This window comes from Herpailurus yagouaroundi, unplaced genomic scaffold (assembly GCF_014898765.1).
Source record: "Herpailurus yagouaroundi ecotype Mexico unplaced genomic scaffold, PumYag 185, whole genome shotgun sequence".
NCBI lineage: Eukaryota > Metazoa > Chordata > Mammalia > Carnivora > Felidae > Herpailurus > Herpailurus yagouaroundi.
In genome coordinates this window covers 21468284-21493574 of record NW_024412416.1, presented here as the reverse complement: position 1 = coordinate 21493574, position 25291 = coordinate 21468284, and the positions used below count along the sequence as shown (strand labels likewise).

General features: G+C 44.6%; 1 protein-coding gene across 6 annotated transcripts in view; it reads right to left on the bottom strand.

Moving 5' to 3' along the window:
- FAN1 (FANCD2 and FANCI associated nuclease 1) overlaps positions 1-25291 on the bottom strand; it is a 34112-nt gene that overhangs the window by 2815 nt on the left and 6006 nt on the right. For 4 of the 6 annotated variants that reach the window (XM_040493841.1, XM_040493843.1, XM_040493844.1 and 1 more), the window contains exons 4-13: positions 24651-24852; positions 18735-18968; positions 13481-13612; positions 10717-10825; positions 9456-9575; positions 6281-6445; positions 5618-5768; positions 1968-2071; positions 1199-1393; positions 464-592 (exon numbers count right to left, since the gene is read on the bottom strand). In XM_040493841.1, the coding sequence (XP_040349775.1) occupies positions 464-592; positions 1199-1393; positions 1968-2071; positions 5618-5768; positions 6281-6445; positions 9456-9575; positions 10717-10825; positions 13481-13612; positions 18735-18968; positions 24651-24852 (1541 nt within the window). Of the gene's footprint in view, positions 1-463; positions 593-1198; positions 1394-1967; positions 2072-3821; positions 3868-4869; positions 5015-5617; positions 5769-6280; positions 6446-9455; positions 9576-10716; positions 10826-13480; positions 13613-18734; positions 18969-24650; positions 24853-25291 lie in introns of those variants that run through there. The other 2 variants (XR_005796268.1, XM_040493845.1) reach the window with 2 other exon arrangements.

Genomic DNA, 25291 nt, shown 5'->3' with positions numbered 1-25291 from the left:
ACGTGATGAGGCACTCGCCCTAAGCTCACTTAGAAGACAGTTCCCAGTCATCTCAGCCTCATGGAGTTCACACCCTGTGGAACCCCCTCCTTTTGAGCATGGGCTGGACCCTGGGACTTGCTTCTAAAGGAAGAATACAGCACAAGGGAGGGATTGTTCCTTGCACGATCAGGTTACAAGAGACAGACTTCCATCTTGCCCACACTGGCTCTTCCCGCTCGCCTGCTCTGATGACGAGAGCTGCCAAGGTGAGCACTGCATGGTGGACAGGGGAGGCCCACACGCATGGGGCTGAGGAGGCCCTGGCCGACCGCCACTGAGGTACCATGGCCCTCAGTCCAACAGCTTTTGAGGGATTCAATCTTGCCAACAACCATGCAAGGAATGCCTACATTGTAGCCTCTCTTTAAGTTGCTAATAAAATTATCACAGAAATAGGACTTTCCATTCTGGCCCAACTGACCTTAAAGCGATGACTCTGGGAGTCCCACACCACCAGGTCGGGGAGGCCCCCTCGGCAGTGCCGGAAGTCCACAGCCAGCCGCCTGCACACACCACTGAGGACAGGGCCGCCCAAGCAGGAAACAAGATCCTGCACACAAAATATGTGGACGGTTAGCCGTTCCCTGTGACAGGGATCCTGAAATACTTTCACTGATCACAGGATAGAAGAAAACTGTGTAATTCGACACAAGTGAATTCCAAGGCCTTCAGGTGGTGTTCTGCTTGTGCCAGGGCTCCAGAGCCACTGGCTAAAATGCCCACTGGCACAGTCTGGGGAGTCAGTTACACTTCTGTCCAGCCGGGAAAACCCTGGGGAACAGGTGAGGAAGAGGGAATGTGGTGTAAATACTCAGGAATAGGAAGTGATGGCTTGCAAAGGCCAGCAGTTGCAGGGACAGGAACGGTGCCCTCCCTGCTGAGGGTCACAGGAGGCTGTCAACTAAGGGGAAGAAGGCATAACGGGGCTTATTTTGTGCCCTGCCACATTCCCATCAAGAACAGTGGCATCTGGACTAGGGTATTATCATATACATAAATGTATGCACGGGCACAGTCACATACACACACACACACACACGTGCATATAAACACACATACACACGCACACGTATGCATATACATGTGTACACACATGTATACACACAGGTACATGTATATACAGGATTTCTGACCAAATCCGGCTGCAGATTCTCACCTGAGCTTGCTGAAGAGAAGCAAAGCGATCCCAGCTGACAATGGAAGCCACTCGGCCTTCCTGGGCCTGCCACGCGGCTGCCACCCAGGCCCGCAGGCTCTCCGCGGGGGCGCTGTGAATCAGCTGAAGCCTGGCCTCGATGGCAGGCCCCCTGCTCGTGAAGAAGCTGTCTGTACACAAGTCCAGTGGGCATGCCTATGTCGCAGGGAAAAGAAGCTCTCATACTGTGCCTGGAGAGACCCTGATTCATCAGAACATTCAGTACCTGTAAAATTTGGAAGCTGGCCAATATGATTAAATGGACACATTCTTTTTTTTAAAAGATAGGCAAAAAACAATCTAAGTAATCTAACATAAAAGCAACTTATTGTACTGGTTTGCTAGCACAACAATCTGTGAAAAGAGCTTTTAGTTGACGTTGGTGGCACTCTTAGCAGGTGCGTGTAATGGAGCACGTGATGGTGCAGGCCCGGACAGGAGCCCAGTGAGGGCCGAAGCCGAAGAAACACAGGAATGGTCTCAAGGGGAATGAAGAAGGTAAATAAAGCAGGTTAAAGTTTAAAACTTAACAGACTTAACATTTTAAATTCTAGGAGCCTGACTTTAAAATAAAAACTCTTACAGAGAATCAGCATCATCCAGAAGATTGTACTTGACAGATTTCTGATGGCAGCAGGCACATGGCACACGGGTGGGCAGGAACCACAAGGGGCAGTATCGTCTGCTAGCCTACAAAGCACATGCGCCTGGCGCTGCCTAACCTGAGTACCTGGTAGGCATTTCTGAAGACGTCTGGTATCCCGTCCATGAAGATTACATCCCACAGGAGGAGGCCATACAACGTGCTAAAGGTGGACCCTTCCCCGTGAATCCCTAAGACAGAGTCATACACACACAGAGGAAGGTCAGTTTTTCCTGTTTTTTAAAAACCACCACCTTAACCTACTGCTTACTCAATGTGAAGGAAATAATAGATTTTAGGTTCAAAACCAAATGCTGCTTTCTTGCCATTCCTAGCTCATTTGTTTACATCACATTGCTTTTCTACAGAAGGCTCATAGGAGAGCAAAAATCCGAGAAATTATGGAAAAATTCAAATACACATTTCAGAGCCATAAAGTAGCTGGCAGTTCTCAAACTTTAATGAGAAACCCAGGGAAAGTTCTTAAAGCTAAATAAAAACAAATTTCCGTTGCAGGCTGCAGGGATTCAATATAGTAAGTGTGGGTGGGCCGAGAACCCCACAGAGGGCTCTGGTGTAGGGACCCTTGGGCACACTTGCAGAAAGGCCCCCCAAAAGAGATCGGAGAAAGACGAGGACCCAGGAGTCCGTGCCCTCTGACCTAGCAGGTGCCGTCTCCATTCACCTCACTGGACCTACCGTTCCACTGCTCTGGCCTGGACAAGCATGCCCAGTGTTTCTGAGACTCAGAGCTCTTATGGAAACTTTCTACCTCAGAGACCACCTAGCTCAGACCCCTTCCTCACACTACATACAAACTATACCGATTGGGTGACGACCTCAGACGATCTACCATGTGCCTAGGCCATGTACGTGTCATAGCAAAGTCAGGGGGACCAGGGGCTCAGCCTTGGCACAGCACGCAGACCTGTCTCCCAGGGCGAGTCCTCTGCACTTTGCCACACCTGACCAGGGACAGTGGCTGGGCGGGCCCCTCTCTCCCCCCACATTACAGCCTTGACCAAAAGGGGGTGCTGCCCGCCCCCCCCCCCCAACCAACCCTGTCCCAATATGCAGGCAGAAGGGCACTTCTGGCTGGCAGGCCCTGCTCTGTCATGTGCCAGGTCACGGTGCAGCACAAGACACAGAGAGCAGAGACCAGGCCGTGCCTGCACGTGTGTCCTGTGTGGAAGTGCAGAGACCAGAACTTCTGCCGGAAGTGGCATTGCCGGGCCCCCTCTGTCCCGCCTTGCTGAGGCTGCGCTGTGCCTTCTGTCCCTCTCAGTTCTAGCCCCTCGGCCATGCAGCCTGTCTCGGAGACGCGAAAGGACAGCCACAGGAACAACATGAAGTGTCTCAGGCCTCCGGGCTGGAGCTGAGCCCTTTTCTTCAGCAAGTTGCGCGCTGGGATCCTGGGCTCCTGCCCGGCCGAGAGTGAAACTGTGTGAAACTTGATTTCCAGCCTGCCTTCTGTCTGGGAGTATGCACTATCTGCCGGCCAGGCAGGAATGCTGGAGGTCAGGATCCCTGAACTCCTAAGCCGTCTACGCCATGCATTTGTATTGTAAGTGAAATCATTTTTGGTGAGCTCCTTCTGAGTTAAGTCAGAAATAAATTTCCCTGAGAGAGCCTGACATTGCCCTTACCCTCTAATCTTCTCTCGAACAGACTGACAGCAAGGGTTTGCTCATTTTCACTGCATCAATTTTAATAAATGAAGAAAATATTTTATATTCTGGAATTGGAATCATCCGCCATTTTTCAGGCTCGTGGCTAAACGGAAAGCATTTCACTGGGTCTGGCTCACAGCCCACCCACCACAGGCCCTGATATCCATGCCCTCCTCCCCCAACTGCCCAGTTCATGCATCTCCTACAGTTCATCTGGGGACGGCTGCTCATTCTATTCTTTCATTTCTAACCTTTCAGGTCTGTTTATCTCTGTCTTCACTGGGGTTCACACTTCTTCTCTATAGCGTCTCTCTTCCCTGTAAGCAATAAAGATGCCACACAGATATTCTTAACTTCCAACACTCAGTGTCGCTTCATGATCCTCATTAATCCATGAATCCTCATCCTTATTATGTAAATGCTTACATAATACTCAAGAGAAATAATGTCCCGATTTTCCCGTATTTGAAGGTATTTTTAAGCCTCATGCATGGGCACAGGGGAGTCCTGTCTGGACAGAGGAAGGGCTTGGTGGGTACCCCGGGAGTGTCTGGGGTCAGCCTCCACCATCCGAGGGCAGGGGCATGGCCAGAAGACTGGACGAAGCTGGCAGTACCTGGGGCTCACTGCACCACTCTACTTTTGTACAAAGGCATGTTCAACATCTTCCATAATAAAAAGTTTAAAAAAGAAAACAAGACGGGAGCAGCCTCTCCAGGAGAGCTGTGCTGCCGCCCCCTTGTCTCTGGTGGGGCAGATGGATGCTTTCTCTGCAATCCTGTCTCACAGTTTGACTTGACGTATTCTAGTCACTACTACCTTTCACTAAGGACAGAGTGACAAGCGCACTGTACCAATCAGAAGGCAAATTCTCAGTGTCTCCTCTTACACAGGCCTCAGATAAAGCACTAATTTTCTGAGACCAGAATCAAAAAAGAGAATAAGAGGGAAGAGGGGCTGATGTGGATAAATACACAAACACAAGCAATTCCAGAAAACACAAGAGATAAGTAAATTAGTTAAAAACAAAACAAAACACTTGGCTGCTGCTATGTAACAAGGCTCACCACAGGGTGACCAGAGACACCCAGAGCAGCTCCCACTAACAAGTGCAGGGTTGCCCCATGGCACGTTGGACACAGACCGGGGGGGCACCCCAAAGGCTAATGGACCCTCCCAGAGAGGGAGGGGCTCACTCTCCACCATTCTGTGCGTAGGAAGTACCCAAGAAGCGTGCTAACACCTCCAGTCAAAGATGGCTCCTGACTGGGCACAAAGGCCCCATGACAAACTGTGCCACCAAGATACTGGAGGCTCACCTCTGTGTTTTACTCCATCTTTTCTTGCTCGGACCAGTCCCAACTCCCAAACAGGGACTTCCCACTTTCACTGTGCATTTCCTCTTGAGCCCCATTTGGTCACACATAGCACGGTGATGAGCTGTCAGCAGGTACAGGTGCCCTTCTATGGAGGAGAAGCCAGACCTCAGGAGCCTGTGTGTGTGTATCGTACTCTGACTTACAGACTTTTATTCTCCTCCCTCATGTGATCAAGAGAGCTCATTCTACAAGAAATTCAAAGCACTGCTCTTTCAGCAACTTCTCTGGTTTCCCAGGTGCTATGCCATTCCAGGACTTGGTCCTTCAATCCCCTTAAAGTCATTAGCTGATTATGAGGCCTGCTCACTCTTTCCAGAAGCTCGCTCTTTCCTGGCCCAGCTCCACAGCTCCTACATCCTCTAAAGGGCTCTGTTACCACGCAGCACTCCTGGTAGTCCTCTGCCCTTTCTTATCCTCTGCTGCCCAACACAAGCTCTCTGAGAGCAAAACGGGCCCCACTTGCTTCTAACGTCCTACCAGAAAGCGCTATTCCTCACAGGCCTTGGGTGGTGGATGCTGGTTATGTGGAAGATGGCTTTTAACAACTATAGTTAGTAAAATTCTTTTCCACATCCTCCCTGGTCAGCAGCATCTTCCACCGGGGACAGGACAGAGAGACGGTAGCCACCCACTGCTGACAAACCATCACCCAGCAACAGGGCAGGCCGGGAGAAGGGCCGTGCATTACCCTGGTCGAAGCCGCTGCGTCTATAATAGGCCAATGCCACCTCCTCCACAGAGCACAGGACTGTGGCAGGGGCGGTGGGCCCCCCAGCCTCCATCACGAACACAGACTTGCCCATCCCACGCTGCGGGCACAGCCGGCCCGTGATGGTCACCTGAGACAGCAGCAGGAGAACACCCATTAGCCTCACTTGAGCTCCAGTCCCCACAAACCTGACTTCCGTGTCCTAAGGACGCACCTTCCTATACTCCCCTCAAGCCACAGATTCTCAGCAGAGTGTGAGGCCATGTGACCCACACTCTGGTGCCTGTGAGAGTGTAGACAGGTCACCGCCCCAGCCTCGGGGAAGTCATGGACCCCAAAGCTACTCTCCAGGCACCCTGACCAAACAGGAGACACTGGCAAAGGCTGTGAGCTTCTGACTCAGGGGTTTTACAAAAAGTCACTCAACCCCGGGCATGAGCAAACCAACCCACCAGGCTGGGCTGAGCCTTCCAACGTAGGAGGCACGGGTATGAAAACAAGGAGTCACTGTCTAAAACGAGCATTAGAATTTTCTAAGTCTAAAAGAAAATGCACTTGAAACCAGTCCCTAGGCTGTTTCCATTCAGGAAAAAACCCAGTACATGCTTTTAAGTCCAAAGCACCCAAAGGATATTTACTTACATGTTTAACATCTTCCACAGTTATTTCTGGTAGCCGATGGAAGAGGTGCCTGTACTTCTGACAGCTCGGAGACTCTCTCAGGCGCACAGCTCTCTGATACAGTGAAAGACGATGTCCTGTTCTTACTTCGGGATCTGCCAGCCCTTCTGCGATGCACTTAATAGCCTAACAAAGAACACGGTCCCACATTAGGATCCTGAAAGACCTCATGGCAGCATCTGCTAATTCAACGTGACAGGAAACCCCATTGTTAATTAATTATTCAATTTTGCTAATTAGCAAGTGGCCAAAGCAATAGTTCCAGAGAAAAAGGTTATTATTTCCTTAGATCTCATTCTGCTTTTAATGCACAGATGAATCATAATCCCTGACTATAAATGTCTGACACTATTTCCCAGTTATACCTGCAGACAGGGCAAATCTCAGCTACCACACCCTCAGGGAGACTGAGAAAGTTAGAGATGCCCGTGGGTAACGGGCTGGAGAAGACTGACTGACAGAAAGACTTGACTCAGTGGTTCTCAGAGCAGCCCCCGGGGAGCTCTGAAAACATACATGTGTTTTCCATCTCTGATCTGCATAAATGGGCATCTCTGAGCAGGAGTGGGAGTGGGGGACAGGCATCTGACCACTTCAGAGCTGCCAGTTAAGTTTCATGTGCACTCAGGAACCACAGAGCTGGTCTAGACCCCTCATTTACAGGGAGAAGAATCTTGGGTTTGGAGGACTTAAATGCATTTCCTAAGGTTATTCAGAGTTGCACAAATAAACAAAAATACTGAAAACCACAACAGGATACCACTTCACACCTAACAGGATGACTAAATCATAAAAAAGGAAAATAGTAAGTGTTGACAAGGATGTGGGAGAAACTAGAACCCGCATGCATTGCTGGCAGGAACGTAAAAATGACTCAATACTGAAAATCGGTAAGCAGTTCCTCAAAAAGCTAAACACAGAATTACCACATGACCCAGCAATTCCACTGCTGGGTTTTAGCCAAAAGAACTGAAAGCAGAGTTTTGAACAGATGTTTATACACCCGTAATCACAGCAGTGTTATTCTTAACAACCAAAAGGTGGAAACAACCCCAACGTCCATCAACAGAAGAATAAATGAACACAATGTGGTCTCCATGTACAATGCAGTATTATTCAGCCTTAAAAAGGAAGGAAATTCTGACACCTACTACAACATGGATGAACCTGGAGGACAGGCTGCTCAGTGAAATAAGCTGAGCCACGAAAGATCAAATATTGTACTATTTCACTTCCATGAAATATCTAGAAGAGGCAAATTCATAGAAACAGACAGAAGACTGGAGATCAGTGGGGGCTGTGGGAGAAGAGGGAACAGGGAGCCACTACTCAATGGCCACACAGTTTCTATTTGGTGTGATGACAAGTTTTGGAAATAGTGGTGATGTTTGCACAAACACTATGATTATAATTAATGCAGCTGAATGTACCCCAATTAATGCCACTAATGTACCCCAAAGAGCATTCAAATGGCAAGTTTTATGTGTTATATTATTTAGTACAATAAGAATAAAAAGTAAAAACAGGGGTGCCTGGATGGCTCAGTCGGTTGAGCATCCGTCCGACTTTGGCTCAGGTCATGATCTCGTGGCCCATGAGTTCGAGCCCCGTGTCAGGCTCTGTGCTGACAGCTCGGAGCCTGGATCCTGCTTCAGATTCTGTGTCTTCCTCTCCCTCCACCCCTCCCCTGCTCATGCTGTCTCTTTTTCTCTCTCTCAAAAATAATTACACATTAAAAAAATTAAATAGAAAAGAATAAATGTCTTATCGCTTAAAAAAAATAAAAAGTAAAAAAAATACTACAACAACAAAAACAGCCACTCTGAACATTAGTGAAAGATCAGGCCATTAGGAGTGGAGCAGTCAAAGGAATCAAGAAGAGTGAAGGAGACACTGACTCGGCTCCACCACAGGGAGGGGATGGCCAGCTACCCCCTCTTCGGCCCGGCCTAGCTGCTGAGCACTTTGCAAGAATAAGAACTCTGCTGATGAATTCCTTCGCTGGAGACTGAGGTAAAGAAATGAGCAGGATGGTAACAAAATGATGAAGACTGTGAGTGTGGCCAGTACGATCTCTGAGAAAGGGCTAAAAGGAACTAGGATTTTCTAGAGGTCTCAAAAATAAGCTCAACTCGTCTCCCTCTGTGCACCTAAGTGAATGCTCCTCTTGGTAGAGCTGTGAACAGGGGGGAGATCCAAGCCCTTTCAGCGAAAGAAAGAGGCAACAGAAACAGCCTTTCTCTGCCTTTGGCTGTGGGCTAACGGATACAGTCTCTTGCTATTTCAGCCTGAGCAAACAGCAAGAGGTAAGGAAGCACACCCGCCTCCGAAGAAGAAAACAGGCTTCACGGGCTTGAAGCACTTTAGGTAACAAGGCACTTTTTCAGTTTAAGGCAGTAAAAATAGTATGTCCTACTTCCACACCCTTGGTCAACTTTTCCACCCCCACATCACCCTGATTCACTTAAAGTTGCTGCTGGAAAAAAACAAAAGCTTCCCAAGGCACAGTCCCCTCCATTCAACACAAATGCAGGGCTGCCAGGCAGGAACCTCAGGCGGCCACACAAAGAGCCACTGTCGCCACTGGGCTCAGCAGAAGCTGCCTGTGGAAGCTCCACCCTGCTCAGCCCTGGCAGTAACCAGGATCCTGGACTCCCAAGGTCCATGCCACAGAGAATACCAGCACCCAGAAGAGAAGGTGGCCTGCTGCATTAGTCAGACAATACATTTCCCCATGGAAAGAAACCTCTTTCGTCAGACTTTCTACCTGGAGGCCCCATGCAACAAATGAGTGACATCACCATTTCCAAAATGAGGACGGGGACCTCTAAGTCTCCTGCTCCCTTAATTCCTAGATCTCGAATTCCTAAATCCCAACACACAGCCCCACTACCAACCCACGTTCCAAATCAGTGAAGACAACAAGAAAGTGTCCTGTCTTCATTGTAACACTTCTGTTAGCATCCCTGTTAGTTTTGGGGGGAGGGGGTTGGAAGAACACAGACAAAAGAAGAAATGTTAAAAAAAAATACATATTCTAATTACATTTAGAATTCTAAGGTATTAACAGTTTGCTATGTATTTTAATTTATGCAAACGTTTAAAAAGGCTCAGGGTGTATCTAGTTACTGAATACCGGTTCAAGGCGTTTCAAGTGCTGGTGTAAGTTGAGAGCCAATCTATCCCACCACCGGCCTCTGCTGTCAGGACAATACACTTTCTGTGACAAGAGGTTTTCAAGTTCCTTGACTGCTTCCTGTTGCAAGAACAACAAAGGAAGTTCATTAGGTTCATACATACCCGAGAAAGTAACTACAGTTAGTGGCCAAGAAGACTGGCAAAGTATATTTATAACACACGTGTTCCACTCTAAAAGGCCAAGGACCCCGGAATGAGAAGACTGAGATGTCCCCTCTGAAGCAGGCCCGAGCCCCTGAGGCATCCCCACTTTTCACCCAGGTCTCCTGCCAACTGGTGAGTGAGCAAACGGAGTTCTGTCAACACTGCTTGATATTCTCTACAAACCAAGTCAACTGGTGCAGGGCTGCACACAGTCAAGTTCCAGCGGCCGAGCACTGGTCAGGGGCTATACGGCCGCATGCTTCTGGGAATACAGTAGGTCACAGGGCCAAGGGTGTGAGGAATGAATGGGGGGCAGGACAGGAATGAGCAGAGTCTTCATCCAAACACCCCAAACACCCCACCCCACCTCAACAGGGACACTTTCTGGTCTAGATCTATACACACACTGTTCAGTTTTTGTGGTTCATGGATCTCTTGGAAACATCTAATGATTCCCTTCAGAAAAGTACGCACAAACCCCCAGATAACTCACTTGTGGGGTTCACAAACTTCCCACAGCCAACCCCATGATCCTCTTGGGTTTCATGGACCCGTGACAAGAGCCCTGGGTTCTGTGTATCCTCTTTGTAAAATAGCATTTTCCATACAGAAATGTTAACATAACAATAGTTAACTCTAGCCATTTCGTTCAGTTTCATACAGGGAAGGATATGACTGATTTTCCGATTTGTGATTTTAAATTATTTCCCAGTGGTCCGTGCTGGTCATCAGGGCAAGCAGATAGGAGGTTTCCACCTCAGAGATTTCTGGAGACCTCGCAAGTCACACATGGAATTGTGACAGAGACTCAGGCTGAGACTTCCTGCACAGCTCCGTCGATGATCCCCAGGCCGTCCTGGTGCACACGCAGCCAGTCACAAGAAGATGAAGTGATTGGTCCTCCTCGGCCCTCTTCCTCTTAACCCTGAAGACAGCAGGCTGGCCACATCACGTCTGCTTTCATGACATTACTGTGTGCGGACTAAGCAGGCTCCCCTGCACAGCTCATCGCTGGCACAGCAGTAAAAGCCAGGGGTCGGGGCTTGTGCTCTAACCTCATACAAGTGAAGTCGCTGCAATATTTCAACAGTACGGGACAGAATCCTTGTGTAAATCCACCCGACAGTAAAGCAGCGCAGAAAGAGTGGTAAATTCTCATGGTATCTAAAATGAAGACGGACACCAACAGTTCAGCCATCTGACTTATTTGTTGCAAGACAGTCATGAGAAGTGACAAAGATAGATTCTAAACACTGGCAGCTGTACACAAAGTTCTACGCCACAAACCTACATTCTGATAGCCAGCCACCATCTCCTTGGTCACTCAGCGGAGTAAAATGAGAACAAGCGGAAATATCCTAAGCTGGAGGTCAGCAAACTAAGGCCAAATCCTGCGCCCGCTAGCTGATTTTGTACGTCCTGCAAACTTAGAATGGTTTTCGCATTTTTAAATGAGTAAAATAAATCAAAAGGACAATAATAGTCTGTGGCATGTGAAAATTATATGAAACTCAAATCTCAGTCCCTAAATAGTGTCGGCACACCGCCCCGCTCATTCATTCACAGCCCGCCCGTGGCCGCTTCAGTGCTGCAGCAGCAGAGGTCAGCAGCAGTAGCAGCCGCCGCCCGGCCTGCAGAGCCCTAAACACCGACCAGCCGACCCTTCACAAGAGTCATCCACCAACCTCTGCTCTATAGTAATCTAACACCTTGGCTATGATTTTTCTTTTTTTAATGAAGAAAATCATCTACTAATTTGTTTTAATGGTTTGTCTTGCTGTTTGGTGTGAGAAATGTTACCAAATTTACCCAACTTGTCCTAAGAAAATCTTCCAATGTATATGCACATCACAGGAGTAACAACTCTACATTGGTTACCTCATTTCTAGAAACTAGAAAGGCCATTAAGTGAATGGCTCAACTTTGTGTCTGAAGTACAGAATACTTCCAAATGAAATATGGGCAAAATATTCAGTTCTTTTTTTTTAGCTTTAAAGGCCATTTTCCTGGCAATGGTTTTTAAGTCATTAGCATTTCTGTATGAAGTTTATTGTCATAGACTCTGGGTCTAGAGTTCTCTCTTGTCGAGCAAGAAAGCGGGACACAGGATTAAAATGTGAGAGATAGCTAATGGGAAGCCATTAGGGTCCTTGCTCCGTTTTTATTAGGATCAGAAGGCTTACAAACATGGTGATGGATGTGCACAAAGGGACAATGAAACTGTGAACATTAACTCACGGACGTGAGGGAAAGGGGGTTTTCAAGATATATGGGGTTAGGTGTTTGGGTTAATAGAAAACAAAATCCTGGTGCCCAGTGGAAGGTTGTTTACAGCAGATGTGAGGCACCACCTCTGTTTACCTAAACTGGTCTAGGGGACAAGAAAGACAGAGCATGTAACCTCTGAGTCTTTTGTTAGCACCTCTCTGGGCAACTTTATAGCCCTATTTACCTATTAACCTAATTTGGTCCTTCCTTCCTGTGAAAGCAGCTTTCTGCTATAGTACTAAATTGGGGGGCATTGCAGCCCTGAATACCTAATCTTGTTTATCTCATAGATCTTTGTTCTCTACTGGGGCCTTTGCCCCGCCCCCTCTATACCACTTACCTAATCTTGTTTACCCAGACTTGGGTGTGAGCATCCTCTGGCTTTGTAATTCTTTATGCCTTGTTAACTCATCAGTGCAGGCTCAGGGAATTCCTAAACTTATTCCCCACAGTTTATGTCCTAGATGTTTTTTTGAAAGAGGTATTTAATAATATAAATTTGTCTCACCCCTATGTAAAAATAAAGGAATAAAATCTCCTTTTTTAAAAAATGATTGAGAGAGAGAGAGAGAGAGAGAGAGAGAATGCGTGTGGGGGAGGGGCAGCCAGAGGGGGACAGAGGATCTGAAGCAGGCTCTGTGCTGACAGCAGAAAGCCTAATGTGGGGCCCGAACTCACGAACCTGACCTGAGCTGAAGTCGGTTAAGTGACTGAGCCACCCAGGTGCCCCAAAGGAATAAAATTTCTTAACAAATACAGAGTATGCTTAACAGTTATCAAGGGAAAAAAATAATCATGTGCTGTATACTTGAACTTTTGAAGAAAATATGCAATTCAGTTTTCCTTTTCAGATTAACATCTACTTGAATTTCTATTGGAAGAACACATCTAGCGTGGCTCACTCTACCTCTGTCCTGATGCTGGGTTTCCCCCACATCTCAGTTCAGCTGACCAATACTCAGAGAAGCCAACATGCCAAAAGATGGTTAAGTTAAGGGGGTGGGAGAGTGCACAAAAAGGTGAAGGTAATTAAAAGGTACGAACTTTCAGTTATAAAGTAAGTAAGCCTTTGGGATGTAATGTACAGCATGGGGACTATAGTTAATGAGACTGTACTACATAATTCAAAGTTGTTAAGAGAGTAGAAAAAAACTTGTAACTATGGTGATGGATGTTAACGACTTACTGTGATGATCATTTTGCAATATTTATATAAATATCAAATCATCATACTGTACACCTGAAACAAATACTATGTTATATGTCAATTATATCTCAATTTAAAAAAAAGATGGCAAATGGAAAGCTGTTTGTTCACTCCAATGCCTGGTGCAAGCGATCTGAGTTATCTAAAATTCACTTCAGACTTTCAGACATTCCCTTCTATTTCACACAACACTGTGGGTATGCAAAGCAAGTGGGGAATTCAACTGCACAGCTGCTTTGACCACAGAACAAAAGGAGTAAGTTCTTCCTGAAGAGAATTACCTCAAGTGGTTGAAACAACTTGATTCTAAGTAAATTTTGACAGGCACCTAGAAAAGATCTCACCTCAGGGAAGGGTGGTTTTTCAGTTTGTTCCAATCACTTTTTGCACATTGAGAGAGCTCTTTAGCTTCTTTCCAGTTCCCATTGGCCATTGCAGTAGAAATGTCACTCAGCATGTGCGCGGCCGCTGCGTATCTGGGGGAAAAGCCCCACACCATCCAAGTTTCAAATGTGAATGAACATTTACATAAAAATACCACATCCTATCCCCAGGATCTAATTCTGAAGGGTAAGAGTGTGTTTCTGAAAATATAGGGGTTATTTAAATTTGATTCTAGGGGCACCTGGGTGGCTCAGTCAGTTGAGCGTCTGACTTTGGCTCAGGTCATGATCTCGCAGTTCATGGGTTCGAGCCCCGCGTCGGGCTCTGTGCTGACAGCTCAGAGCCTGGAACCTGCTCCGGATTCTGTGTCTTCCTCTCTCTCTGTTCCTCCCCTGCTCACACTCTGTCTCTCTCTCTCTCTCAAAAATAAATAAAGATTAATTTAAATAAATATAAATAAATAAATAAATAAATAAATAAATAAATAAATAAATTCGATTCTAATAACAGCATATTACTGCCCTAAAGTAACCTAAAAGAATACAGGATACCCAGCTAGGAGGAGAAAAACAGTCACACTGTGTTATACGTTAACATGTTCCATAGATAAATGTAATATTCATCAGCTCATCATTTCTGATTCTTGGTACTCATTCATTCAGCAATCTGGCAGCAACCATGTAAACAGTAAGTGACTTCAAAGTCACATTAAAGCGTGGATCTGGTAACCTAATCATTTAGGCAGATGTAGCCAGACTTTGGGTGATACCACCCAAAGATGCATTCTTTGGGAGACAGCAATGCTGACAGGTTATGAAACCACTTAGCTGAAGAAAGACAACTTCTCATTGCATCTTTAGATACACCCAAAACAGAGACATTTGCCCAAGTGACACTGTGCATACATGGTCTTGGGGCTCACACCTAAAAGAAAAGCACGCACTATCATTGTGTGCAAATGCACTCACATAAAAATAAAAACAAATTGCCTCTAAATGGAAAAACTTGCTCACAAATTTGTAGATCTAATTCTCTTATAAAATGCTATGGGACATTCCCGAGGTCTATAAGAAAGGAGAACACAACAGAGAGAACTGCCTGGAGGCTGGCCCAGCCTGGCAGGAACACCTCCAAGGCCAGGAGTGTCAGGGGCAGGCCCCATACTCCCAGCCTCGTGGCCTCAACAAGCCCCACATTCGAGAGGCCACAGAGGCCAACCAACCCCCTCGTGCCTCATCTCCCCTCATTGTCACTGGAAAGGGTCATCAGCCCTCCTCTCATCCACACCTCCCTGGTGCTGCCAGAACCGCCCACTGGCAGCACCTCTCCCATCTCGACCCCGCCCCCCAACCCAGGTGTCTCCTGCCACCTCAGGAGAACAAGGCTCCTTCCCAGCTCCCCCTGCAGCCCTCTCCAGCAGGGGAGGGCTCTTCTCTCAGCCCTCCCCGCCCAGAGACAAATGGAGGAGTCCACCTTTCTTCCCAGCTGCTTCCCAATCACTCTCCCCTCCTTGAAAGCCCCCATTCCTTGGAAGCCCGTGCTTCTCGAGGGCACCTGCTGGCCTCCTGTCTTCTGTCTTGCTCTGCCTCAGGTCTCCAGCCACAATGGCATGTGACTTCAATGTCTGTGAGGATACACAGCACGCTCAGTTTCAAGACCTCCTGGCCAATAACCCTTTACTCACCTCCCTTCTGCTACCCGCACCACAGCTGTTGCTGAACCTCTGTCTCTGATGCACTGCATCACCCTCAATATCTTCATTTTGAGCATTTCATTCACTGACCTCCACCTCCAATCCTTCCAGCTCTCTTATGATGGCAACAATTCCCCAACTTTGCCAAGACCCACCATGACCCCTTCCCCAGCCATAACCGTGTCCTGTCCTGCAGGCCTCCATGCCCCACCTGGAGTCAACCAGCCACCACTCGCTGGTGAATTCACATTGTTCATCAGGCCCACCCTCATCACAGTGTCCAGGCTGACCACTGTGAGCCTGTGCCCAGGTCCCTGAATGGTGCTGAAGAAAACCACACAGCCAGGCTCACTGGCCCCTGCCTGCCCTGCAGGACTGCTCCTTCCTACCTTTGCCTTCCCAGCCACATTCGCCATGCAAGCTTCCCCATCAGACCCCTCCAGCAGGGACAGAGGCCACTCAAGGGGCCCTCTTGGGTTCTCATCACTGCAGCCTCACCCCTGCCCACACATCTACCCTCCCTCCGGCCCTCTGGACCCCAGACCGTCCCATCTCCCCACAGCTTTCTGCCCTCTGGCTATCCCCTTTTTCCTTCTGGGCAGCCTCTCCTTTTCCATCAGTTATCAGTGCTTGAGTGCACAGGCACCCTTGTATCTGCCACCCTTAAAACAGCAGAACAAAACTGCTTGCCCTCATACCCCACTGCAGCAGTGGCTGTTTCAGAGCCATCCTCTGCCTCCCCTTCTTCCCAGAATGGCTGCTGGCATCCCCATCACCCTCCACACATTCCTCTAAAGCGGCTCTTGCGCGGGCCACCAACTACGCACATCTCGCCAAATCCGACAGTTCTACCTCCGGCTCCACATCTACTCAGTCCCCTAGTGACTGCAGACACAAGACTGCCCCTCCTTGACACACTCTTCTCTAGGCTTCCATGCCACACGTGCTCCTAATCTTCCCCCCACTTTCCTGGACACTCCTCCACTCCACCTGACAAACGCTGGCTGCCACGGCCCCTTCCTCCTCTTACCCCTGAAGGGTCTATCCAGCTCCATGGCTTCCAACACCATCCACATGCAGTGACTCCAAATGCTCACAGCCTCACCTGAACAGCTAGCGGGCATCCCAAACACCGCTCCCCTCCCAGCACTGCCATCCTTCCCACCGCCTCTCTCCCAATCCCCAGAGGGTACCACCAGCCGAGTCAGAACACTAGAGCCCTCCGTGATTCTCCCACTGTATCTAGTCATAACCATAATCGAGGCTTGTCGCTTATCCTTCCAAAATATCTCACCCATTCACCTCACTGCCACTGCCACCAGTCAAGACCTTCGCCTAGGCCACCAAGTTAGTCAGCCTTCTCGTAGCTTCCCTGGCTTCCTTCCACCCGCTACTCCACAGGATGCTTTCAGAAAATATGAAACAGATCACTCCCCTGCCATAACCTCTTCAATGGCTGCCCACTGCTCAGAGAGCATGACTGAGTCTGTCCATAGGGCTTCTGAGGCTGAGCATCCCCAGCTCTGCATTCCTGTCTGACCTCTGGGGCTTGCACTACTGCCCCTGGGGCTGTGGCCACAGAGGTCTTCTGAGTTTCTCTGACTCAACAAGTTGGCTCCTGCCTCAGGGCCTGTTGCACATGCTCCCTGCATGGCTGGCTCCCCCTCAATCTTGAGTCTCAATCCAAATGTTACCTCTCCAGGGGCACTTTCTCTGCAAAGCAGAACTTCCCCGGCCAACCCCTCAATCATCAAAGCACTTTTCACATGCTACAATTATTCTTATTTTCTATCTCCCCTAGGAAAACATAACCCCATGGAGGCAAAACCCCATCTGATCATGTTGTAACCCCACCACCGAGGCTCATAATAGGTACTCAACAATCAACTCATATATGTTGAATAAATGAGAAAAAAGAAAAGACAGGATAAATTATTTTAAGTACCAAGGTGGCCAAAAAGATTTCTCAGACTAGGTATCATATCACCAGGTATTATATAATTACCATTCCTGAAGTCAGTTAAATCCAATTTCATTAATATGCTAATGTCCTTTGCATAACAAAAGAAGTTTTAATTATTTTTTTTATTTACAGGATACCTACTTTCTCACAAGAATCTAGGATGGTTTTTCACCCTAGCTCCCCCACTTTTGAACTTGTCAACCATGGTTATGTCAATCAGAACTAAAAAGTAATCTCCCTTAGATATACCAGTAATAAGGACAATGATAATACTAGGACATACTAAGCAATCCCCAGGGACCAAGGACTAAGCACTTTACATGTATTAACACAGATCTGGAGGAATACACTATTATTCTCCCTGTTCACAGATGAAGAAACTGAGGCAAAGAATGGTCTTATAGGTCATTAGTACAGAGAGACTGGAACTTAGTTTCAGCATACACAGTCTCACGAAAGAGAACAGCAGCAAGTCACTAAAAATGAAAAGGTAAAAGACATGGGACAACTCAAACCAGAGTAAGGAAATACTCATTAGAAGATTTTATTCCAATCAAACACCAACAAGACAGTGAGCTTCCTGAGAGCTAAGCAAACTGGGCAGGAATAAGTTTACACTGATGCTGCTTTGATTCAATAATTTCAGTAAATTATTTTTTTAATATTTTTAAATGTTTATTTGAGAGAGAGAAAGCACAAGCAGGGGAGGGGCAGAGAAAGAGGCAGAAAGAGTACCAAGTAGGCTTCGCATTGTCTGCACAGACCTTGAGATCATGACCTGAGCAGAAATCAAGAGTCAGATGCTAAGCCAACTGAACCACCCAGCTGCCCCCTCAATAAATTATTTTTTAAAGCACACATTAGACAACACATAACCAACTCTCCTGCAATCAGAGATCAGAATCTATTTCAGTTACATCTGAGTCATAAATCTTAAGAATCAAAAGTGCCATTTTAGGAATTCGAATTAATTTTTCTTGTTAAGTGATGGTTTTTTTTTTTTTTTTTAAGGAAATCTAAGTATTTTTTTTTTTCCTCTAAGAACTATACCACTCTTTACCAAAACCTTCTATGGCCAGTCAAACCATTCACTGAATCCATGTACCAAAATACATCAGTGACAATTTCTAAACTATCATGTGTGTGATTCAAGTATACAGCACACAAGTTAGTATTCACTTTATCTAAGTCATTATTACATGAAAACATTCATCTTCAGCCTTGTTCGAACCAACAAGATATTCACAAGGCAGGTTTGTTCAAATATCTGTATTTACAAAATGTGTCCTGCCAAAGCTATTTGGGAATGTAAGCCAGGGAAAAGTTTCTAACTCAAAGCTCATTGGTTTTGGCAACCTTAATCTAGGTATGTTTATACATTCTCCTTATAGTCTTAGAAACGTATACAAGTGGGACAGAAGGATAACAAAAGCAAAAAACTTCAAAAACTGTTTTGGCTATTGACTTCTGTTTCTACTGTAACTGGTAAATAATAATAATAAAACCTTTTACATACATTCAGTCACACAGCTATTACAATGAGTTAATACCATCTTACCTGATGAGATCATCTCTATCTTGGAAGATTTGGGTTTTCCGATTGATGGTGTACCTAGGAAACTCCATTCGGCCAAGATTGACCAAAAGCACAGTAGAAAGCTGTCCCTGACCACCACAGGCAGCTTCCTCGTCTTCCATGGAGTCCGTCAATGAAAACAGCAGCAAGACCCGGGAAAACACAGCCCGAGGGCCTTTACAGACTCTCAGTGACTCTCCTGCCAAATCTTTAGCTCTGAAAAATGTACAACATAGAAATAAATTTCTGGTATTTTTACAAGCATTTTGGATGTTAGATTTTACAAATTATTCTCATCTATTAACATTCATTTTTTATACATTTTTTTTAAGTTTATTTATTTTGTGAGAGAGGGAGCACGCATGTGTGGGACGGGCAGAGAGAGAGAATCACAGAGAGAGGATCCACACTGACAGTATGGAGCCTGACACATGGCTCAAACTCATGAACATTGAGATCATGACCTGAACTGAAATCCAGAGTCGGATGCCTAACCAATTGAGCCACCAAGGCGCCCCTACAAATTACTTTTAGATAAAATAAAGATAAGTTGCATTCATTATTCTAAGCTAAAACAAATCTACCACTTCCAGCTGTGTGACTTTGGAGCATAACTTAACCTCTCTTGGCTCAGAGCCTACCTAGGGACATGGTGAAGATTAAATAAAATGTTATCTCCAAATAGTTTCACACATGGTTTGGCTCAATAAAAGGGCAAGACAGGGTTTACACTGGTCATCAATGTGTGAAATACCAGGAAAACTCATAAAAGTATTACCTACCTGACATGAGCAATTTTCACTTCTTGACAAGTGACAATTCAGACTAAATAATAGTTATTTTTTTTTAAATGTCATTATTGGGGTGCTTGGCTAGCTTAGTAGAGCATGCAACTCTTGATTTTGGGGTTGTGAGCTTGAGCCCCATGTTAGACACAGAGATTACTTTTTTAAAAATTTGAAAAAATAAAACAAAATGTCATTATCAAAGGCTATTGGTTAGGCAGCATATTTTCATGCACCAAGAAGTGGTACCAAGATTTGGTGCTGTTCTGTGTGTGCAAAGTGGTCCAGAGGCATCTCCACTCCAGGGTAACCGCTGTAAATCCTGGTTTGATTCTGGATGCCTTCAAGGTAGGTTTGGAGGTCTGAATTAAATTCAGGGCCACATGGACCCTCTAGCTCTCACAACTTGGATACCATCTAGAACAGTGTTTCTCAGGGCACCTGGGTGGCTCAGTTGGCTCAGTTGGTTGAGCATCTGACTTTTGATTTCAGCTCAGATCATGATCTCATGGTTCATGGAATCGAGCCTTACATTAGGCTCTGTGCTGATGGTACTGAACCTGCTTGGGATTCTCTCTCTCCTTTCTCTCTGCCCCTCCCACATGCACACTCACGCTCTCTCTCAAAATAAATAAATAAACATTAAAAGAAAAATAGATCAACGTTTCTCAAACTTGGCACTATCGAGATCTGGGCACAGCAATTCTTTGCTGGGGAGGAGGGCGCTGTTATAGGAGGAGGGTATTCATTACAGGATACTCAGCAGCATCACTGGCCTCACTAAATGCTAGCAGCACCCACTTCCCTCTTCATCACGACAATCAAAAATACCTCCAGATGTTCCCTGGAGAGCAAAGTCACTCCTCAGAAGCTATTAACCTAAAAGAAGTGCTGCATCTCTAGGGGTGTTGTAGGAATCAATGCCACCACCAGAGGCATGAGGGGACAGGGGTGAGATTCTTATCACACCACCATTTAATTGAGAACCACTCATCCACAGAGACTAATAAAAAGAGTCCAATTCCTCCATCTTCATTCAGAGCCCCAGCAATGCAGTCAGCCAAGTCTCCGAGTTCAGAAGGAACCATAAAACATGGTAAAATGAACAGTGATTATCTACTGGGATGAAGAAAGTGTAAATGATGCGCCTTTTTCTGTTTCTTCATAATAACAGCAGAGTAAGATAACAAAACACTGCCCTCACATGGGGCTGTCAGAGACAGATCCCAGTGCAAGGCTCTAAAACAAAATGAAGAAATAAAGTACAGTCTTGAAGGACAGTGATTTTAGTACAACTAAAATAGCCTTGAGAATCTTATGCTCCTTCCTACAAGTCCAAAGTTAGGAATAAAAAAAAAAAAGTTAACCTTATTTCTTTTATTTCTGTTCATATGCTTAGTGCTTATACTGAGAGTGTTGCTTGCTAATTTTAATGTTCACTTACTTATAAAATGTTATATAAGGTTAACAAAAAATATGTAATGAATGCAATTATAGAAAGGATTTAGAATGCAGGATACAAAATCAATGTACAGAAATCTGCTGCATTTCTATATAACAATTATGAAGCAACAGAAAGAAATTAAGAAAACAACCTCATTTACAATGGCACCAAAAATAATAAGGTACCTAGGAATAAACCTAACCAAAGAGGTGAAAGACCTGTACTCTGAAAACTATAAAACACTGATAAAAGAAACTGAAGAGACATTCCATGCCCATGGATTGGAAGAACAAATATTGTTAAAAGTCTGTAGAACCCGGGGCGCCTGGGTGGCTCAGTCAGTTGAGCATCTGACTTCGGCTCGGGTCATGATCTCACAGCTTGTGAGTTCGAGCTCCGCATTGGGCTCTGTGCTGACAGCTCGAAGCCTGGAGCCTACTTCAGATTCTGTGTCTCCTTGTCTCTCTCTGCCCCTCCCCTGCTCACACTCTGTCTCTCTCCCTCTCAAAAAATAAACGTTAAAAAAATTAAAAAAAAAAAAAAAGTCTGTAGAACCCAAAGCAATCTACACATTTAATGCCATTCCTGTCAAAGTACCAACAGCATTTTTCACAGAACTAGAACAAACAAGCTTAAAATTTGTATGGAACCACAGAAAACCCAAATAGCCAAAGCAATCTTGAAAAAGAAAAGCAAAGCTGGAGGCATCACAAGTGCAGAGCTCAAGTTATACTACAAAGCTGTAGTAATCCATAATCCTTACACCCAATGTGGGTCTTGAACTCACAGCCCCGAGATCAAGAGTCCCATGCTCTACCAACTGAGCCAGCCAGGCACCGAAAAAGCCGTAGTAATCCAAACAGTATGGTACTGGCACAAAAATAGACACGTAGATCAATAGAACAGAAAATCCAGAAATAAACCTACAATGATATGGTCAATTAATCTTGACAAAGCAGGAAAGAATATCCAATGGAAAACAGTCTCTTCAACAAATGGTGTTGGGAAAACTGGACAGCAACACGCAGAAGAATAAAAAATGAAACCACTTCCTTACACCATACATGAAAATAAATTCAAAATGGATTAAAGACCTAAATGTGAGTCAGGAAATCATAAAAACCTTAGAGGAGACAGGCAGTAACCCCTTTGACATTGGCTGTAGCAACTTCTTACTAGTTATGTCTCCTGAGGCAAGGAAAACAAAAGCAAAAATAAACTATTGGGACTACATCAAAATAAAAAACTTCTACACAGCAAAAGAAATAATCAACAAAACTAAAAGACAATCTATGGGATGGGAGAAGATATTTGCAAATGTCATATCAAATAGTATCCAAAATCCATAAATAACATACAAAACTCAATACCCAAAAAATAAATAATCCAATTTAAAAATGAACAGAAGATATGAACAGACATTTCTCCAAAGAAAACATTCAGATGGCCAACAGACACATGAAAAGATGCTCATCATCACTTACCATCAGGGAAATGCAAATCAAAACTACAAGGAGAGGGCACTGGGATGGCTTAGTCAGTTAAGCGTCTGACTCTTGGTTTCAGCTCAGGTCATGATACCACGGTTTTGTGAGTTCAAACCCTACATCGGGCTCTGCGCGGGCAGTGTGGAGCCTGCTTGGTATTCTTTCTCTCTCCCTCTCTCTGCCCCTTTCCTACTTTCTCTCTCTCTCAAAATAAGTAAATAAACTTAAAAAAAAAGAAAACTACAATGAGCTATCACCTCACACCTGTCAGAACAGCTGAAATCAACAACACAAGAAACAACAGGTGTTGGCAAGGATGTGGAGAAAGGTAAATTCTCCTGCACTGCTGGTGGGAATGCAAAGTAGTGCAGCCACTCTGGAACAGAGTATGGAAGTTTCTCAAAAAGTTAAAAATAGAACTAGAGGAGGATCCAGCAACTGCACTACTAGGTAACTACCCAAAGAATACAAAAATACTAATTTGAAGGGACATATGTGCCCTGGTGATTATTGAAGCATCATTTACAACAGCCAACTTATGGAAGCAGTCCAAGTGTCCATCAACTAATGAATGAATAAAGAGGTGGTATATGTATACAATGGAATATTATTCAGCCATAAAAAAGAATGAAATTGTGCCATTTGCAACAATGTGGATACAGCCAGAGAGTATAATGATAAGTGAAATAATTCAGCCAGAAAAGACAAATACCATGTCATTTCACACATACATGAAATTTAAGAAATAAAACCAACAGCGAGCAAAGGGAAAAAAATAAGAGGGAGGAGAAATCAAGAAACAGACTCTTAATTACAGAGAACAACCTGGTGGTTACCAGAGAGAAGGGAAGTGTGGGGATAGGTTAAATATGTGATGGAGATTAAACAGGGCACTTGTGATGAGCACCAGAGGGTGTTGTATAGAAGTACTGAATCACTCTATTGTACACCTGAAACTTATATAATATTGTGTTAACTGGAAGTAAAATAAAAACTTTAAAAACAACTTAAAAAGAAAGGACTTTGAAGAGATTTAACATACTACAACCATGTGGATCTTAAAGCCAATTAACTCTAAATACATAATTAAAATATTTTTTTAAAAAGATACAGTATAAACTTTTTGAAGTGTTAGTAGTGACAATTTTCTTAATAATTTTTTATACCTATGTTTTATAAAAGAGTAGTATTTATAATATCTTCCCAACAAAGATGGGCTCTTGGCAAGTAACAGCTGAAAGTTACCTGTGCACAAGCACATGTATATCTTTGTGTGTATTCAGATACACACAACATATATATTATACAAAATAAATAACACTGACACTGTTTTAAAGTATTTTCAAAAGCATCACTCACTTCATCCTCAACAATTCCAGAACAGTGGACTCCCAGACTAAAGTTATTATAGTTGTATTTTATAGATCATGTGAGCAGAAGAAATAAATTCTTAAAGTTTTCACATTTTTCCCAAACTGAAACAGTTCAAGGTTGTCACAAAAGCTAAAGAGGGGTGTCTGGGTGGCTCAGTCAGTTAAGCATCAAACCCTTGATTTCAGCTCAGGTCATAGACTCATAGTTCATGACATCAAGCCTCACGTTGGGTTCTGTGTTGGTAGTATGGAGCCTGCTTGGGATTCTCTCTCCCTCTCTCTCTGTCTCTGCCCCTCTCTAACTCATGCCCACCCATGCTCTCCTTTTCTCTCTCTCTCTCTCAAAATAAAAAAAAATTAAAAAAAAAAAAAAACCACAGTTTTTAGTAAATTTTATGTCTAAACTCAAAAATAGTTGCATATTAAGACTGACAGATTACACTTCAATAAAAAGTTGACTAAAATAAATATTTGACTGAATAGTTTACCCTTAAATCCTGTAGGAACAGCAGCCAAAACTGCATTTTTCTTGAATAATAAAATACTAGAATTTACTAAAGACCTATTGCCTCCTAATTTTTCTTGGTCCTAGAAATTTCTTGCTCCAAATATAGTACTACAAGAATTATAAATAATAAACCAAGAAAGAATCCAGGCTATTGTAATAGGCCTTGTAATACTCTTTTGACTTCTTAATCTAACTGCAACTGAAACAAGTAATTATATTTTGAAAAAATGTGCTGTTATAATAAGTTAATATGTGCTATCAACATTTTAAATGCTTTTATTGTTATGACGGTCAACAAAACCTTTTTAAAATCACGGCACCGATTCCAGACTGATTTTTTCCCCAAGTGCAGACTGAAGGCTGTTTGGCCAATTTGAGAAAGGTGTCCACGAGTTGCTGTTTCTGTCCATTGGGATTCACTAAGTGGAAGGTCTTGGCCAGGGTTTTTAGTTCAGGAGCAGAAAGCAGTTCAAGCACTTCAGAGAGTTCTTGCAACTCAGACTCTGAAATGGATTTAAAAAAAAGAAAAAAAGTTAAACATAGTTTTAAGGAATTTTACTATTTTCTAGCTCTATTTACTTTAAGAAGAATGAAGCTTAGTTATATGCAAATATAATGGAATTCTACTGCAGAAATTGTAATTAGTTTGCCAAAGCAATTATTAAAGAATATAGAGGGGCACTTGGGTGGCTCAGTTGGTTAAGTGTCTGGCTCTTGATTTCAGCTCAGGTCATGATCTCATGGTTTGTGAGGTTCTGTGCTGACAGCCTGGAGCCTGCTTGGGATTCTCTCTCCCTACCTCTCAGCCCCTCCTCCTGCCACCCCTTGCACGTATGCACACATGCTCTCTCTCAAAATAAATAAACACACACACAAAAAAAGAATATGGAAAATAGATACCTCATAACAGTTATAAATTAATAGAATTTCTCACTAAAAAAA